General features: G+C 36.4%; 2 protein-coding genes and 1 long non-coding RNA gene across 4 annotated transcripts; 2 read left to right on the top strand and 1 right to left on the bottom strand.

Annotated features, from left to right (window-relative positions):
• Positions 1-334: 334 nt before the first annotated feature.
• Positions 335-6,309, top strand: LOC122667955. Its single transcript, XR_006333881.1, has 3 exons — positions 335-344; positions 2,452-2,458; positions 6,184-6,309. It is a non-coding gene; the product is annotated as an uncharacterized LOC122667955 (long non-coding RNA).
• Positions 6,310-9,002: 2,693 nt separating this feature from the next.
• Positions 9,003-10,901, bottom strand: LOC122668281 (probable leucine-rich repeat receptor-like protein kinase At1g35710). Its single transcript, XM_043864866.1, has 4 exons — positions 10,571-10,901; positions 9,873-10,368; positions 9,237-9,717; positions 9,003-9,068 (listed from the first exon to the last, which is right to left on the bottom strand). The coding sequence occupies exons 1-4, from the start codon at positions 10,899-10,901 to the stop codon at positions 9,003-9,005; spliced, it is 1,374 nt and encodes a 457-aa protein (XP_043720801.1).
• Positions 10,902-14,489: 3,588 nt separating this feature from the next.
• On the top strand, positions 14,490-17,607 carry LOC122667952 (60S acidic ribosomal protein P2-like). Of its 2 annotated transcripts, XM_043864449.1 has the most exons (4): positions 14,490-14,553; positions 15,818-15,907; positions 16,448-16,683; positions 17,279-17,607. In XM_043864449.1, the coding sequence occupies exons 2-4, from the start codon at positions 15,820-15,822 to the stop codon at positions 17,303-17,305; spliced, it is 351 nt and encodes a 116-aa protein (XP_043720384.1). In that variant the 5' UTR covers positions 14,490-14,553; positions 15,818-15,819; the 3' UTR covers positions 17,306-17,607. The 2 variants fall into 2 exon arrangements, with proteins under 2 accessions (XP_043720384.1, XP_043720383.1); XM_043864448.1 differs by lacking the exon at positions 14,490-14,553 and having other exon boundaries at positions 15,779-15,907.
• The last annotated feature ends 614 nt before the right edge of the window (positions 17,608-18,221 follow it).

The following is an 18,221-nucleotide window of genomic DNA, read 5'->3' on the forward strand; positions in this document are numbered from 1 at the left end:
TGTGGAGTTTGATATCTACTGAATTCAGGGAAAATTATCACCTCCAGTTTGTTAGAGGAACTGGGGAACTGGGCCGGTCAGCAAACTGGAGGTGATAAAGATCCTGAATTCAGACACCAGAGTTGGTTGCCAAAATAAACCAAGTATATGATCATTCTATTGAAACCTGTTCTCATCCAAACTCTCCCTCTTACTTCGAGTAAATGCAGGTCTACCAGCCCTCTCCACTACATGGCAGGTGTTATGGGGCCAAAATTTTAGTAACAGGTAGGGTCACTATCTCATATTTATATTTAGGTTTCAATTCAATATAAGTTTGCATTGGGTTTTAACAAGATGGCAAAGTTGGATACCGTTAGTCACTTATTTTTACTGCCTGTTGTTAGAGGTTACTCCATTTCCTTGGGTACCAATATAGTCGAACCCATATGCCAAAATTGTTAGAAAAACAGCGTCTAGAAATGGGATTTGCTGAAGAAGAAAAAAAACAAAAAAAAAGAGAGAAGAATCAAACACACAACACAGAGATTTTTTGTGGTTCACCCCCGAGAAGATAGGCTACATCCACGGTCGGTGATAGAACTATTTCACTATTCTCTGAAGCAATTTACAAAACCCTCAAATCTCACCTTAACCTTCTCAACGAGATAATAACACTTTATAGAAAAGTCCTAACCCAAAAAAAAGAAAAAAATGCCCTTAAAACCCAAAAATGACCACCCGATCAAAGTCGGACCAAAACTAAATATATGTCGAAATACATATCGATTGGAAGGTCTTGCCGAGTTCTACAGGACTCATTGTCTTTGGCAAATGATGTACACACCTTTTAGGCCATCCGTACGTGTTTCGAGGCCGAAACAGACCTCCGAAGATCCCCACTGCACTTTCTGGGCTGAGATCAAGCTTCACCAATAACAAAAGGGAAAATATCATCCCCTCCCCCTCTAAGTTTGCCTAATATCAATCCAGTACCCAAGTTTTAAAAAATATCTTCCCCCTCCCCTACTTTATAAAGTTCCTATCAACCGTATACTAAGAATGTAACGCTGTTAAAAAAACATGTGTAAAGACAAAATTACCCTTTTTAATACCTATTGAAAGCATGCCTTCTCTCTTGCCTATGAAAATACTATATTACCTTTATTTAAAGCGGTTGAATGCATTCAACCCAATCCGAACCCAAACCAAAACGGTTTACCATTTAAACAAAACAAACCCCATTATTCCAGATTTCAGATCTGAAACTCTCGATTCTTCTTCCTCCTCAAAAATCCAATCATTCCAGATTTCAAATCTGAAACCCTCGATTCTGTGTTATGTCTCTCTATCTCTCTGGTATCTCTACTCACAAACTCTGATCTGCCCTGGGTTTATCGCCCAATAACAGGGCAATGTAAGAACTCCGTTTCAATGGCTTTCAATGTAGTTGCAGAAACTGAATCTCTGTTATCCTTCTCTCTATTTGTTTGTTCTCCATATATTTCAAAAACAACTCCCTTGTTTTCACACTCAATAAGTCAGGAATAATGTGCAAAAGCATAAGGGCCGTTACACAAGAAACGAAAGCAGTCAAAACTTTTGTTGTGGTTATTACAACTTCCACAGTCTTGAATGTGTACTGAAATCCACAAGTTAATAAGGTGCGTCGCACCACAAAGAACTATAAAAGCCCCAAATTGCACAAGCACCCATCTATAAGGGAAAAGTGTAGATTTCTTTATGAAGTAGAAAAGCTCAAGGGGAATAGAAAAATAAGCAAGTGCAATGAAAAGTCTGAAATGTACTGGTATTCCATCAATAGTTCTTCAGCTGGCCATTGTGGCTAAGCATATGATGGTCTGGTGTGGGATTTGCTGTGGAAAGGCATTCTTTGTGTGTTTGGTGCTATGTATACCCATCAAGGTGTTTATCATTTATACAAAACAAACCCCATCGTCACCCCATTGTCCACTGAAACCCTCATTCTTCTTCCCAGGAAACCCCAACCGAGCATTCTCGTCTTCCTCCTCTGATTCCTTTGTGAAAGTATCCATTATCCACCCAAACCCTGAATGAAAATCAACTAAGTCCACAAACCACCACTATCCATCATCCATAGCAGAGAAGAGAAGAGAGACACGATTTTAGTGTTGCAGACATGCAGAAGCAAATATGAGCCACTGCACAACCATCCTCTTTCTTTTAATAGATTAAGAAACAGATGCAGTGATTTACCCAATTGAATAAAACTGAATTAATAGGGTGGGGAGAATCTGGTCAGTGGTGGTGAAGATTAACTTTCTTCAATTGTTTATTAACAAATGCAATTTTCTTCGATTTTGGGCTTTCTCACGATCGAAAAGACGATCCAAGCTCTTCTCTCACCGTAGGTTGGGGAGGAAGAAAAGTTGCAGGAGTGAAGAACTGATTTTGGGAAGAAAGTAATAAAACACAAATTTGGGGATATAGGGTTAAAGTTTTGGGGATTCGGTGGTGGTGATTTGCAGTGAGCTCGGAGAAGAAGAAGCCTTCGGCGGTTGGATTTGCAGTGACTCAGAAAAGAAGTCGGGAAAGTCGATTTGGGGATTTGGGGTTGGGTTTTCATCGGTTTTGTTGGTTTTGGGTTTACCAAAACCGGGTTAACCTTAATGATCTTTATGGTTTAACTCAAACTTTCAACCTTTTAAAAAGCAACCGTTGGATGTTTCACTTTACAGGTGTCATACCTAGAAGATCTGAATCCTGCAAAAAGGGCATTTTGGGATCGGAAGGATAAAAATAGAATTAAAATAAATTAAGGGTAATTTGGGGTTTTAGATAAAGTGGACCCATCCACGTCATCAATTAATGGTAGTTTTTAATGATTAGGGTACAGTTGATAGTAACTTTATAAAGCAGGGGAAGGGAAAGATATTTTTTAAAACTTGGGTATTGAATTGATATTAGGTAAACTTAGAGAAGAGGGGATGATATTTTTCCATAACAAAAATATCCTTTAATTAATTCACTTTAAGAATTTCACTTCCAAGGTATTTTCCACTGTCAAACTAGTGGGGCATATGAGAATTTTTAACCATTAGATGGACCATATTGATTAGTCGTCTATCCAATTTTAAAGCTAAATTCAATCATATTACTAATGTTTATTCAACATTTATTTTGGCTATCCAAATCTGAACAAAAATTTATAATATTGAAGTAATCATTCTAGTTCTTACACTGAATTCTCACCCTTTTCCCTTGTACTACGAATGACCATATTATTAGATCAACTTAATTAACTTCTCATCCTAAAGACCTTAATTTCCTATTCAGGATTCTTAACCAGAACCCTAATGATCAGGATGGTCTAATTACTATTTTCACTATCATTTTTATTTGTATGAGAAAAATATTACTAAGTAGTTTGTTATTTCTAATTAGTTTAATAAGGTTTGAGGTTTAGTAAGCAAATAATAAACCACTTTTAAATGGTTATTATCTCTTGTCAATTCGGGCAGCAGTGCTGCATGTGCAACACCTGAGATGAGGCGGTGCGCATTTATCGTCTTACCCCTGCCCAAACGCCTTGCTCGAGCAGGGGTAAGGCAGTCAATACGCACCGCACATCTTAGGTGCCGCACATGGCTGCATGCTGGCCGGATTGACAGGATCTTTTCGGACCAAAAACCACACAATCTTACTTTTATTTTTATTTTTTTTAATGAAATCAAAAACATCACATTAAAATAAACAAGATATAAGTTTCATTACATTCTCAGAAGAAAAGCCCTAATCTTATTTGTTTCAGCTTTTATAGCTAGAGTTTGCATTAAATGAGTACAATCATTCCTTAATACATTCCACGAAACAGATGTAACCTGTTATAAAACAAATCCTAAAGCGATGCAGAAAAAAATGAAAATCGCAAACAATCACACAAATAAGCATAAGGATTTACATGGTTTGACAAAATTGCCTACGTCCACTGTAAGATGAGATCTTACAGCTGCTCATCCTCACACCTCTCTCAGATTGCCTTACAAAGAAAGAACCCTTGCTAGCTACATATTAATAGTGAAACCCCATACAGAAAGATTGCCTACGGCCCTTCAAAATCAACCCACAAACCAAGCGATGCAATACAAGACATCGTTGTACCCCTTTACAATAACCCACTTCAATACATAGTCAATATCAAACAAAATATGAAACAAACCCCATGGAAATTTGTTACCTTTCAGCTTTGTCAAAAGCGACATCACCTCATTGGAATCAATCCTCACCTCTATGGATTTAATCCCCAATATTGACATTGCTCTTTGTAGGCCCTAGAGCAGTTTCCTTGCTGTTGTCTTCACCCTATCTCCTACACCACCAAAATTTATTCACACACACACACACACAAAAAAAAAAAAAATTATGGACACAGATAGGAGTGGCCCAACCCACCATTCAATCAAACTGGATAAACAACAACCCATTAACAACTAAAATAACATGGTCCTCAATCTTTTATCTTGGAGAGAAAATCATAAAATGGAAGACAATTAAAAATAGGACTTGAAACATCCAAACACCCCAGAACCCAAATTCTTTTGGAAAATGAACATGATAAATACAAATGTCAATCAGACGTCCTGCTTACATTAAAAAAAATCTTCTAGTAACAACAGGAGGCAGAGATGTGCTCTTCAAAGCACCGTATAAACTCTTTTAGGTTTGTCTTCAAGCTCTTCAAGGCGCTTTAAAAATATTGAAATTCTTCAAAGTTTCAGAATGGAGAAACTTCAAATTCAATATCAATAAGTGTCTCTCTCTCTCACATTGTTCTCCTATTATATAGTTATAAAAAATTATATCCTAATCAAAACCTTAAATAATCTCAACCATCCATCTAATTAAATTTTTAGGATAAAAATAAAAAGCAAGAATAAACTTAAGCCTAATTTTATATGGACCTAATAAAACAACTCATTTAAAAAAAAAAAAAAAATTAAACAACTCATGGGTTTGGGCTGACCCATCGACCAAACAATTCTGAAAATCCTATAACTCTGCCCAGTTACAATAAAAAAGTAATCATAAACTAAAATAAGGGGATAATAAAACATGATTTCTTTTTTTTTTTGGGTAGAAATAAAACATGATTCCATGACTGTATCATACTTCCTAGGTAAAAAAAAACTCACGATCCTCAAGTTCTTTTAAATTAACTTGTCTTCAAGCTCGATCTTAAGAGTTTGGAAAGAGTTGAAACTCTTCAATATATTTCAAAAAGGAGAAACTCCAAATTCAATATCAACAACTAATAACTCTCTTCAAACATAGTTATAAGAAAATAAAGCCATATAATATCTCAACCGTCCATCTAATTAAGTTCCTATGGTCGAGATAAAAAGTAATAATAATATATCCTAAACCTACTTACGATTGATCAACCCAAACCCATTGACCAAAATAACACTTGAAATCATTAATTAATATCGTAGAATGAAGCCCAATTTACATTTTAAAAACTAAACATAAATTAAATAAATAATAAAACTTGACTCCAGGATTGCATCAAAATTATAAAACAATAGTAAAATTGAACGGAAAAAAAGAAAAAAAAGTTAGTGGAAAAGAGTTTTACGGCCCTTAGAGACAATGAACACAAATTTCATGTAATCACACTATTATTACCCTTCAAACTTATATCTAGAACATAGACATACACATGCACACACAATTGAGAATAGTCAACAAATAAAAGACTACACAATAAATGAATATATAAAAATAAGGAAGATATATGTGATAAAAATATGCAAACTCGTCATGACTTGACTTCTTAAGAAATAATAGGGTTATCACAATAATGTGTATAAGATATATACAAGATAAACAAACCACGTACATTCTTCACCATATATCACACACTACACAGGAAGAAAAATGCTATAGGGGCTTAAACTACACAAAATTCTTCATATGCTGGACTAAATACTCACCTTAAGATTCAATAGTTGTCCCAATGTTATTTTGTGGAATTTCTTTAGGAAATGCTACAAACTGATAGCTCTTGAGACACTTGTTGCATGGTCGGCTGAGATTGTGGATTTTCATGCAAACAAGAAAACGCCAGCTTCATAAGCGAAACCAATCTTTCAACAACCTGATTTGTGGGAGGAGAGATGTGTTGGTCAACTATATCCTTCAACCATAAGTTTTGTTCAATAGAGGATACTGATGGCAAAGTGGAGATACATTCTCCAGGATGCTTTCCCATTATCACTTCCAATGTTACTATGCCAAAACTATAAACATCACATTTTTCAGTTACCCTCATTGTGTAAGCAAGCTCTGTAGAAATAAATAAAACAAATGAAATTAATAAAAATAATTAAGAATAAAGGTTTCTCATAACTACAATGTGGTCAATGCGGGGTTACATTGTAGTCTATTTTATGCCATATGGGGAGCAATAATTTATCCATTCGACGGATAATAAAGAATTCTCTAAGGTTCTCCCATATAAATTTTGCAATTAATTTAAGCTATACGGTTCACCATGACCTCCATGTTCCTTTTTTTTTTTTTTTTTTTTGTTGTGATTGAGGCTATAATGGGGAATTTTTCTCCTCTCAGGTTCCTTGCCCGGTCAGGTGCGTAGGTTCCTCTCATAGGAGGGGCTGAAATGACGACCTCACCCCCTGCCCAAACACACTGCTCGGGTGGGGTGAGGTCGTCATTTATGCCCTCCTATGAGAGGAACCTGCGCACTTGACCGGGCAGGGAACCTGAGAGGAGAATGATAGGGGCAGGTCCTTTGTGGGCCAACTTTAGCAAACTGATACGATCACCATAAAGAACGAACATGTCCATGCTTCAACCAACAACGACAAGTCGTAACAAGAAGAAAGAAAAATGGTAAAGGTTGTAGTAGTAATGAAAACAATACTAGTCAATGAAACTTATTATCTATTGAAATGAGTCAACTTGATACTTAGACACATTATTATGATAACCCTATTATTTCTTAAAAAGTCAAAAAATAATGAGGGCGAGAGAGAGAGAGAACCTGGTGCAAAGTATCCATATGTTCCTGCAAGAGCTGTCCAATGGGATTAATCGGGTTTTAGAAGTCTACTAATGCTGAAGTCCAATACATGAGGCTCAAAGTTTGAGAGAGAGAACCTGGTGCAAAGTATCCATATGCTCGATATGTCTCGATGAATTATTGGGGGTAAGCAGTCATGGTGCAAGTAAGCTAGAGCCTTGGCTACATCTTTAACAATATTAAACCTTCTAGTCCAATCCAGTTCTACTGCTTCTACTTCTATGCTTAGGATCTTAGCCAAGTTTCCTCTCTCCACATATTCATAAATAAAAAATGAGTGCCGCACGTGGGAACAAAAACCGTACATTTTCATGATGTTTCGATGTCGCACTTCTGTCATCATTTGAATTTCGTTTCTGAAAGTTTCTGGATCAGAAATCTCGTCGTCATCATCCGAAGAAGATGTGAACTTTTTAACAGCTACCAGTTGACCTAATGACAACTCTGCTTTATAAACACTTCCATGCTTTCCCATGCCAATGCAATATTTTGGGTTGAATTGCTCAGTTGCTTCAATGATTTCTTGGTATGCTATCCTCCCATCATAGTTCCATATCGTAAACAGATCTTCTCTATGATGTTGTTGGTTTGTAATTGGATTCTCCTCTTCTATGCATCTCTTCCTCCGGCGAAAAAACAAAAAATACCAAGAAATGCAAACACAAGAAACAGCAATACTGCTAAGAGAGATATGATCATAATAAGGATGACTTTCTGGCTCTCTTTTGGGGATAGCTTAGAAATGCAAGGTCGTAAACCTATGGCATTACCACACAAACCTTTATTGTGAATGAAAGCTTCCATTGGAGCATTTTGGAAGGCTCGATTATTAGGTAGAGGACCCTCTAACTCATTGTAGGATACATCAATGGTTATCAAGCTGAGCATTGCAGCAAAAGTAGATGGAAAGGAACCGAACAACTTATTATGAGAGAGATTCAAATTTGTTAACTTATCCAACCTTCCAAACTGTGGAGGGATCTCTCCTGTGAACAAGTTACCACTAAGGTCCAGTAGCATCTGTAGGGAAACTAAATTACCAATTTCATCTGGAATGCTTCCGCTGAATCTATTCTTGCTCAAGTTCAAGTAAATAAGATTTGTGCATTTCCCTAGTTGATTTGGAAAAGACCCCCATAGGTTGTTCATTGAGAGGTCAAGTTGCTGAAGTTTGGAGAGCAATCCCACCTCCTTAGGTACGGTTCCAGAGAGTTGGTTGTCGTTCAACTTTAGTGTCACCAAAGAGCTAAGCCTCCCCATTTCTATTGGAATCTGTCCTACCAGGAGATTCGAAGAAAGCTCAAGTCCTTGCAATTGAGTTGAGTCTCCAAGCTTAGATGGTATTTGACCAGAAATCTTGTTTCCTGAGATTTTTAGACCAAATAAATTTAGGCACTTTGCCCAATTTTGTGAAATCTCACCGGACAATTGATTGTAGCTCAGATCGATGTAAGTTAAATTTGGGTAAACACCAAATACTTCTGATATGTTTCCCGTCAGATGGTTGTTTTGAAGCCGGACCATTGTTAGTCTGGTGCAGTTTATCATGTTTTTGGGAATCGGGCCTATGAAATGGTTACTATCTGCAGAAATTGATGTGAGTGACACACTATTGCATATGTGTTATGGTAAATACCCGGTAAAATGATTGTCTCCAAGATGCAAGGATTGTAATTTTGTAAAATTGTTGATCTCCTTTGGTACTTGACCAAACAATTGGTTGTAATGAAGACCAATATAAACTAGATTGGTCAAATTTACAAAAGAAGCAGGAAGCGTGCTAGTGAGATTATTAAGACTCAAACCAAGAGAAGTAAGAGATCTCAAGTTCCCAATTTTTGGAGGGATAGAGCCTATAAGACGATTTTCCCACAATTGTAGCTCATGAAGATAGGCCAGGTTTCCAATTTCCATTGGAATGGAACCAGTGAGTGAATTGTTATACAGGTGTAAGAAGTTTAGCTTGCTCAAATTTCCAAAAGAAGTAGGTATTGAACCAGTTAGACTGTTGGTATACAAAAAAAGTATAGTAAGAGATGTCAAGTGTCCCAAAGACGCAGGAATTGAGCCGGTGAGATTATTCTCACTCAAATCAAGTTTAGTAAGAGATCTCAAGTTTCCAAAAGAAGCAAGAATTGAACCACTAAGACTATTGGTATACAAAAAAAAGTACAGTAAGAGATGTCAAGTGTCCAAAAGAAGCAGGGATTGAACCACTGAGACTATTGCTATGCAAACTAAGTACAGTAAGAGATGTCAAGTTTCCAAAAGACGTCAGAATTGAACCAGTGAGACCGTTGCTATACAAATAAAGTATAGTAAGAGATGTCAAGTTTCCCAAAGACGCAGGAATTGAGCTGGTGAGGTTATTCTCACTCAAATCAAGTTCAGTAAGAGATCTCAAGTTTCCAAAAGAAGCAAGAATTGAGCCGGTGAGATTATTCTCACTCAAATAAAGTTCAGTAAGAGATCTCAAGTGTCCAAAAGAAGTAAGGATTGAACCACTGAGACTGTTGTCAAACAAATGAAGAATTGCAAGAGATCTTATGTTTCCCAAAGACGCAGGAATTGAGCTGGTGAGATTATTCTCACTCAAATCAAGTTTAGTAAGAGATCTCAAGTTTCCAAAAGAAGCAGGAATTGAACCGCTGAGACTGTTGGTATACAAAAAAGTATAGTAAGAGATGTCAAGAGTCCAAAAGAAGCAGGGATTGAACCACTGAGACTATTGCTATGCAAACAAAGTACATTAAGAGATGTCAGGTTTCCAAAAGACGTCAGAATTGAACCAGTGAGACCGTTGCTATACAAATAAAGTATAGTAAGAGATGTCAAGTTTCCCAAAGACGTAGTAATTGAGCCAGTGAGATTATTCTCACTCAAATAAAGTTCAGTAAGAGATGTCAAGTGTCCAAAAGAAGCAGGGATTGAACCACTGAGACTGTTGTCAAACAAATGAAGAAGTGCAAGAGATCTCATGTTTCCCAAAGATGCAGGAATTGAGCCGGTGAGACTATTGTCACTCAAATCAAGTTCAATAAGAGATCTCAAGTTTCCAAAAGAGGCCGGAATTGAACCACTTAGACTGTTGGTGTACAAATAAAGTATAGTAAGAGATGTCAAGTGTCCAAAAGAAGCAGGGATTGAACCACTGAGACTGTTGCTATGCAAACTAAGTACAGTAAGAGATGTCAAGTTTCCAAAAGACATCGGAATTGAACCAGTGAGACCGTTGCTATACAAACAAAGTATAGTACGAGATGTGAAGTTTCTAAAAGGCAATTGAACCAGAATATCAATTGTTACTGAGATGTACAACAACCAGGTAGTTAAGAGTTGCTAAAGCAGCAGGGATGGAGCCGTTGAAATTGTTTTTGAAGAGATAGAGATGGGTGAGTTGGGAAAGGTTGGCAATGGTGGGAGGGATGGGACCAAAAAGTGAATTTTTATGGAGATTAAGATGGAGGAGATTAGGGAAGGATGAGAAGTTAAAGTGATGGAGAGTACCTTTCAAATCCATGCGGGAGAGGCTTATGATGGTGATGACTCCAGTTGCCTCATTGCAAGTAATTCCCTCCCACTTGCATCGGTTGTTGTTGCTGCTGCTTCTGTTTGCTGCCATCATCTGTAGTGTCCATGAAGGGAGTAGTGGACGGGAATTGTTATAAGGAAGAAGAATAAGGCTGGACTTCCATTGAAGGAGAGCCTCCATTGCTTCTCGTTGATGATCAAAACCATAATTATTAATGGAAGCGGAAGCAAAAGCTACAACTCTTAATGAAGAAGTAGAAGAAGCAATGGACGTTGCCCATAAGAGGAGGAGGCAGAGTGGTTTCATTACTCTTTCTAAGGGTGGTGATGATGGGCCAAACATGTATTAACCCAAGAAACACAAACGATATCTAGCTGGATTAAGGGGGTTCCAACCAACTTTCGGCTCCTGTTCCTTTAATAGATCACTGTGGAATTGGATGGACCCGACCACTAAACTCCTATTGGTGCACGTAAAGATAAGATTTTTTTAATATATGGTGTTTACGAAGTTCGATTCACGTGCTTGTGCGTGCGTGCGTGGTTGCCACTTTCGTGGCTGGGATGGGATGGGAAATTAGTGGAGCAAAGCTCAGATTCGTGGAAACCAGTCCTCAAACCAAATTTCTATGGTTTACCAAAAAAAAAAAAAAAAAAAAAACCAAATTTCTATATCTGCATCGTTGGATGCATGCTAAGGAAATAAAAACGGTGCTTAAATACCGAACTGGATGGCCGATAAGAGGAGAGAGAGTGAGAGACCAATATCTCAATTCAAACCATGAGTCATATTCCTCTTTAATTACCTGGACAAACTGGAGTCGATTGGTATTGGGTAAAATTTCGCTACTATGGCCATAGTAGGATTGTTCCTGCTACATGTTAGTGGCTGAACCTCAGCAAACCACGTTTATCTTTTATTATTTAATGTTAAAAGATAATAAAACAGAAACTTAACTGAAATGTAAGCAGTTTGCTTAATGTTAATTTAAATATTATTTCAACTTTGCCCTGGATACAACAGTAAATTAAAAATAAGGGATGCAATGGGAATCAAACACTGAACCACGCTCTCGCCTCTTCTTCTTCTTTTCTTCTACTTCTTCTTGGTTTACACAAACAGGTAAGAGTAATAAGATCAAAATACCCTTTATTTCAAGGTGAATAAAATTTTTGAATATTGTGAATAATTCCTGAATATTCAAGGAATAGATAATTCAGTCTACAATATCAGGCTCCATGGAAGCTCATTGCTAATAACTTGAAAAATAACTAATTCGAAATTTTAAAATATTTACAAACCTTAATTAAATAATTACAAGTATTGATCAGATTTTTGTGAATTTTTTGGAATATAAGATTGAATGCTTCACTTAATCGGATCCCACTTAATCCATAAACGTCATGATTATATATATATATTTTCCAAAATTATCATCTCTTTAAAATTTGCAAGTCCAATTGAAAGTTCAGTGCATTATCAAAAGCTCCCACTAAACATGCTTCCTTCCAGCACTGCAAATGCAATATACCTTGGAACCCTAAAGTTCTTTGTTTTTTTAAAGGTGATACAGTTTTCTAGTGGAGCTTGGAGACCGAACGCATAAAAAGAATGAAGAAGAAGTTTCATGCGTTTTGTTTTTTTGATAATATGTGTTTTATTGTGTGTAAACCGAGAAGTAGAAGAAAAAAAATTAAAAATGGAGAAGAAATAGAGGTGAGAGCATTGTTCGGTGTTTGATTCCCATTGTATCTCTTATTTTTAATTTAGTATTGTATCCCAAACAAAAGGGTAACAAAAGGATAATGTTGGAATAATATTTAGATTAACGTTGAGCAAACAGATTACGTTTCAATTTAATTTCTATTTATTATCTTTTAACATTAAATAATAAAAGATAAACGTGGTTTGCTGAGGTTCAGCCACGTACATGCAGCAAGAACAATCCTGCTATGGCCATAGCAGCGAAATTTTATCCGGGTATTTGACTTTTGTATCATATCGAAACTGTATCAAATATCGGTACTATACCGGATTGACACCCTTAGCAGTGATCTCTTTCCCTTATAATTTTGGAAAATTTATATGTATCTTCCTTGAGGTAAGGCCTAATTATAAATTCATCCATGATATTTACAAATACTTCCCCTACCTTCCAAAATAATTAATAAGTAATTCTATCCCGTTAAATTTAGGCCTTAGTTAGTAAGTTCGGGAATGGATATGTACGACAATAAAATGAACTAGACGGCATTAATACTTTTCAAAAAACCGGTGTAATAAAACGCATATGCCAATAATACGATACGTGTTTAATATGACCGTTCTATAAACAAAAATACAAGCACATATTCACTATGTAATAGACATTCACCACCTAATAAACAAAAATAATAGTATATAGAGAATGATTTTATATAAAAAAATCCGTCACAATTAAAATAAACATAATACAATATCTCCTATTAACATATCAAAATATCAATAAGAGTATCTCATCAAACATAAAACAATTATCCAACAATTGAAGGCTAACTATAAATAATAAAGTAAAATCACATTTGCATTGTTTACTAGGTAAAGCAGTTTTTGCAATTGGTAGAGAACTGTCTTGTTTGAATGAACCAGATAGAATTGTCTTGTGTCTTTCTTGTACAAAATAGTTTTAATATTAGAAAAAATAGCAAACACTTGCAAAAGAGGTCCAGAAGCCATTTTTCAGTCAAATTACAAACCTCTTTACCAGGAAAATATTATTTGATATCACTTAATTAGAAACATATTTGAAAAACTTGTCAAGAGCTTATTCCTGTTTTTATCTATAAAAAAAAGACATGTGTGAATAAATAAATCATAGAATTGACTCCAAAAAAATAAAATCGTGCAGACTGTAATTCGCATATTATATGAGTATCCAAATGTTTTAATACAAAAAAATGTATTTTACCGTATGTATCTATATTTATGCTAAAAAACATCTTTTTTTATATGGTAACGTATTAAACATGTATAAATACGAATTAAACATATTTACTACTTTTTTTACCTAAGGTTATTTTGTGAAAAAAAAGAATCAAATCTAAAACAAGAAAACACACACAAAACCCCTCTAATCCCCATTCTCTTATGGTCATGGGTGAATTTGTAATTAGGTCTTATCTCAGGAGAGGCACGTGTAAATTTTCCTATATTTTTTTACATTATTTATAAATTGACTATATCGACCTCCGTATTTCTACGATGTACACATTAACTTACTAAAAAAAAGTTTTCCTTGATGATTGTACGGTTCCTTCAACCGTGTAGTAAATGGAAATTCCACCCAAAAGAAAGAGTACTGCAGTGCTACAAGGAACTCAATGTTAGCTACCTACAAAAACTGAACTGCAGAAATGAACCGGACCGATCCGAATGTTGATTTCATGTTATTTTAATTCATGGCGAATAATTCGGCTGAATCGAATTTTAAGAATAATTCGGAAGAACCACACTATATCCATTGATTCGGATTATATATCGCGAAAAGAACTTCATCCGAATAATTCGGATCTATTAAAAAACTGAAAAAACCCCATCGTATACGCAATTAGGTTTAGGGTTTTTCATTGTTTCACTTACTATTTAGGCATTGAAGCATTGAGGGAGAGTCTGAGAGATCGACAAAGGGGCGGAGCGAGGACTCCAGGCGGCACAGCTTCAACTTGCGATCCGGCGGAGAATCTTCTCAGGTAACTCCTTGCCAATGTTGCCTCATCGTGTCTTTTGATCTTTAACCCTCTCTCCGGGTTTCTCAATCCCTCTGCAAGAGCAAGATTGCAACTTACTTTTCTGTTCCAATCATTACAGAAATCTCTATTCGTGCGTGCCCTTGCCACAGTTGTACTCTCTCAAATCTCAAGTTGAGACTCATCTGAAACAGAAACAGGGCGTTTTGGAACACCTCAACTTTGGAGATCAGGTAAATGGTCTATCTTTCTCTTCTTATTCCTTTTAGATCGATACACCTTGTTTGGGTTTCCTTTTCCCTTTCTTTTGAGCTTCTCTTCAACGAGTTACTATGGATGGAGTCCACAGCGCTTGATTTTCAAAGGTATTGCGGGGTAGTTTGGATTTGAAACCCGATAGGTAAGGTAATGGGTTGGTTGTGGCTGTTGAGAATCTTGGATCAAAACTTGAGAAGTAATTATTTTTCGTCCATTCTTCCTGGGTTTGAGGTGGGTTGAGTTGATGTAAGTTACTATCACATCTAAGTCCAATGATGGAAGAGGTAATATTCAATTTTTTCTAAAGGGACCCATAGTTGAAGCTTCTTATTTTATGGCACTTCAACTTTAACCCTTGCTCTATGTGAGCTATGGATTTTGGTTAATCTAACTTGGTCAATTTCTAAGACATCCCCTATATGTCAAGCTGATTGGCATTGGATCTTATACATTGTTCACTCAAGGCCAATAGAGACTTGTGGTTTTGAGTACACAAGTCAACAGTTTTGTAAATTTTCCTTCTGTTATCCGAATTACCGAACCAATGGTTCATGATCTCATGATCAAGCTAATCATTTTCCTATAGAAAACCAAAATGGATATACTAACAATCAATCTCCTGCTGAGGGAAGAAGTGGGGGCAGGGTTGAACCAAATTCAGCTTGCTTTACCCAAATTTTATCTCAGATTTGGTGTAATGCTTATATTTCTATTTTGGTTTCTGTTGAATAATCAAATACCCAATCTCTGATTATTTTGACTTTGATTTTATGCTACTGTTATTAATTTATTATAGTTGCAATTTATAGAGTTTGTGTAAGGTTTGTAATTATGCTTTTATGGATTCCCAAATTTTATTTTGCCCATTATTTGGATGAAATATTGAATTTACAAAATGAATTGTTCCAAATAGTTTTTCCTCTGAATACTTTCCTGACGCCAAAATAAATATGTTCAGTAGCGTGAAATTGTTTGAATCATGGGAGTTGCAAGTAGTGTCAGTTGTTGAGTAGCATTCGTAATTATTTTTATACCCTCAGTCACCGAAATAATACATCATTCCATTTTTTTTTTATTATTTAATGTAACATTGTGAAACTACATACCGGCCTTAACTTCGGCCAATGGCAACATTGGTAAAAGCTCAATAGTAGAATTGGGTTACAATTCATTTGTTACCTACCTGAGTGACAACTAGACTGTGAAAAGCTAATTTATACTAATTAATGTCTTCAACAGCAATGAAGGTTGTCGCCGCATATTTGCTCGCTGTGTTGGGTGGCAACACCAGCCCTTCCGCAGATGATTTGAAGAATATCCTCGGATCAGGTATACTTTAATCACTATTTTTATCTTCTATGATGACCTAAAGCTAATCCTTGCAAGCTGTGGTGCTAGTTTGTCATGTTCAGTGTTTTATCTTGGTCGTTTAAGACTCTTAAGCAGCATAGATTTGGAGTGCAGTTTATCTAAGATATGGTGTCTCATTTGAGTGACCATGATTGTGTTATTCTATAATGTTTGCCACAGGGAACTGATTTAATTTTACTAAGATTCGTAAATTTAAGCGATTACTGATCATCTCTGTCCAGATGCAATAGTCTTGGTTTTCATTAATATGGACATGAGTTATGAAACTTGGTTTAGTGACTTGATATGTTGAGCCGCATTTTTTTTCATTTTGGGTTGCAAATAGGGTCTCGATTCTGAGAATAGAATTCTAAGTCTGTTATTATATGCTTGAAGTCAATGTCAGTATGGATGTAAACTTATTTCTAAAATACTGGGTATGACATTTTTTCCTTAAGAAATAACATTTGTTGATTTTTTTTGGGTATTAAAGAAGGTAAATGTTATTTGGATTTGCAGTTGGTGCTGATGCTGATGAGGATAAGATTGAGTTGCTCCTCTCTGAAGTTAAGGGAAAAGACATTACAGAGCTTATTGCATCTGGAAGGGAAAAGTTGGCTTCAGTTCCTGCTGGTGGAGGAGGTGCCGCCATTGCCGTAGCTGCTAGTGGCGGCGGCGGCGGTGCTGGTGCTGCAGTTGCTGCAGAAGAACCAAAGAAAGAAGAAAAAGTTGAAGAGAAAGAGGAGTCTGATGATGTAAGTGTTTGCATAAGATCCACTCTAAATCAGAATTGTATGCAATGTCCACTGCACTGGTGCAGCACCAGATTTTATAATACTCTTGTCAGATTTCCTATAACTTTTATGCATGCGCAATATGATTCATACTTAAAGACTAGACTATGGCTCTAACTTAATTAATTAATGGGAAATAGTTTTCTGTGGGGGAGCGTGGCCCTGCTCATGCGGAGGCCAATAGCACAGGGCGGGCATTTCCACCTTTCATGGGGGTGGGGGGGGTCAGGGTGTTCATTTCGCCTCCCTGTGTCTGGGTGTGGTCGCTACACACACACACACACCCAAAAAAAAAAAAAAAAGGAAGCATTTCTACATAATTAATAAAATAGATCCCATGTATCTAACTCTTACCCATGAAGATAGCCTGTTACAAAGAAAACCTTTTGAGCCAGTGGCACGATTCAAGTGTAACCCAAACCAAAGATTATTTCCTCCATAATTAAACCCACTGCTGTGATTCTCTTGCATAGCTTTACAATGTCAATGAATGACTGACTACCTTTTATATTTGTCTGTTCTTCCCTGATGTTCTTTTATTGTTTAATTGTTACAGGACATGGGCTTCAGTCTTTTCGACTAAGGGATTTTCAGCTGGTCTGTATGGTGAAACCTTTTTATTCTATGTCCAAGCTGTTGGTGAATTTTAGAAAATTTTGGGTATTCAGAGTAGACATGAATGTGTTTTGTTAGAATCTTTATTGCTTTCCCGTTTTTGTCGTATGACTTTTTAGAGGACGCATATATGGGCGCTTTATTGTAGTTGGATAAATGGAAAAAAGAAGTTCATTATCCTAAATTGCTCTCAAAGCTGTTGAGAAAGAGTACATCTTTTATAACAAATTACTCCAGTGAAGACTGGACCAAATTTCAATCCTGAGTTCATATATTTTGTTCCCAACGTGTTATTAGGAGATATAGAATTATCTTTTGGAACTTGTTGGTTATGCTGAATTCATTTCAGAAGGGTAATCATGTAGATTCAGGAGAGATAATTGTCATGAGGTGATAGTGTGATAGGGATATGCAAAGTTCTAGACTAGGCTATGGAAGCTAGTGGATTTGTTTTGTCGTTGACGTGCTTTGGATGGTATTATGTCATGAAAGGACAATTGAAATTTGAAGTTTGATTCGTTTGTAGTTATATACTCAAATATTTTACCAGTTGGAATAGCACTATAGGTATAGAATCTGGCCTGAACAGGGGTTTGGGCCAAACTCTAAGGCCTAATCCTTCCCAAGGTATGAACTGGTTGCGGGTTGGTGCTTTGGACCTGACAAGGTTCTAAATAATGTGTTAATTAATGGTCAAGGATTTTTTTGGGAATTTATGAATGATTTTTGGTGTACAACAAAACCAGAGATTATTTATAAGAGTAAGAAGAGCCTCTCTCTCTCTCTCTCTGTTTGTTGTGTGTATAGGTCAATCCGTACACAACTCCCTTTGCCTGCCCTCCTGTATGCCTCTCTCTCTCTCTCTCCCCTCCCACTGAAAATAT

This window comes from Telopea speciosissima, chromosome 7 (assembly GCF_018873765.1).
Source record: "Telopea speciosissima isolate NSW1024214 ecotype Mountain lineage chromosome 7, Tspe_v1, whole genome shotgun sequence".
Lineage (NCBI taxonomy): Eukaryota > Viridiplantae > Streptophyta > Magnoliopsida > Proteales > Proteaceae > Telopea > Telopea speciosissima.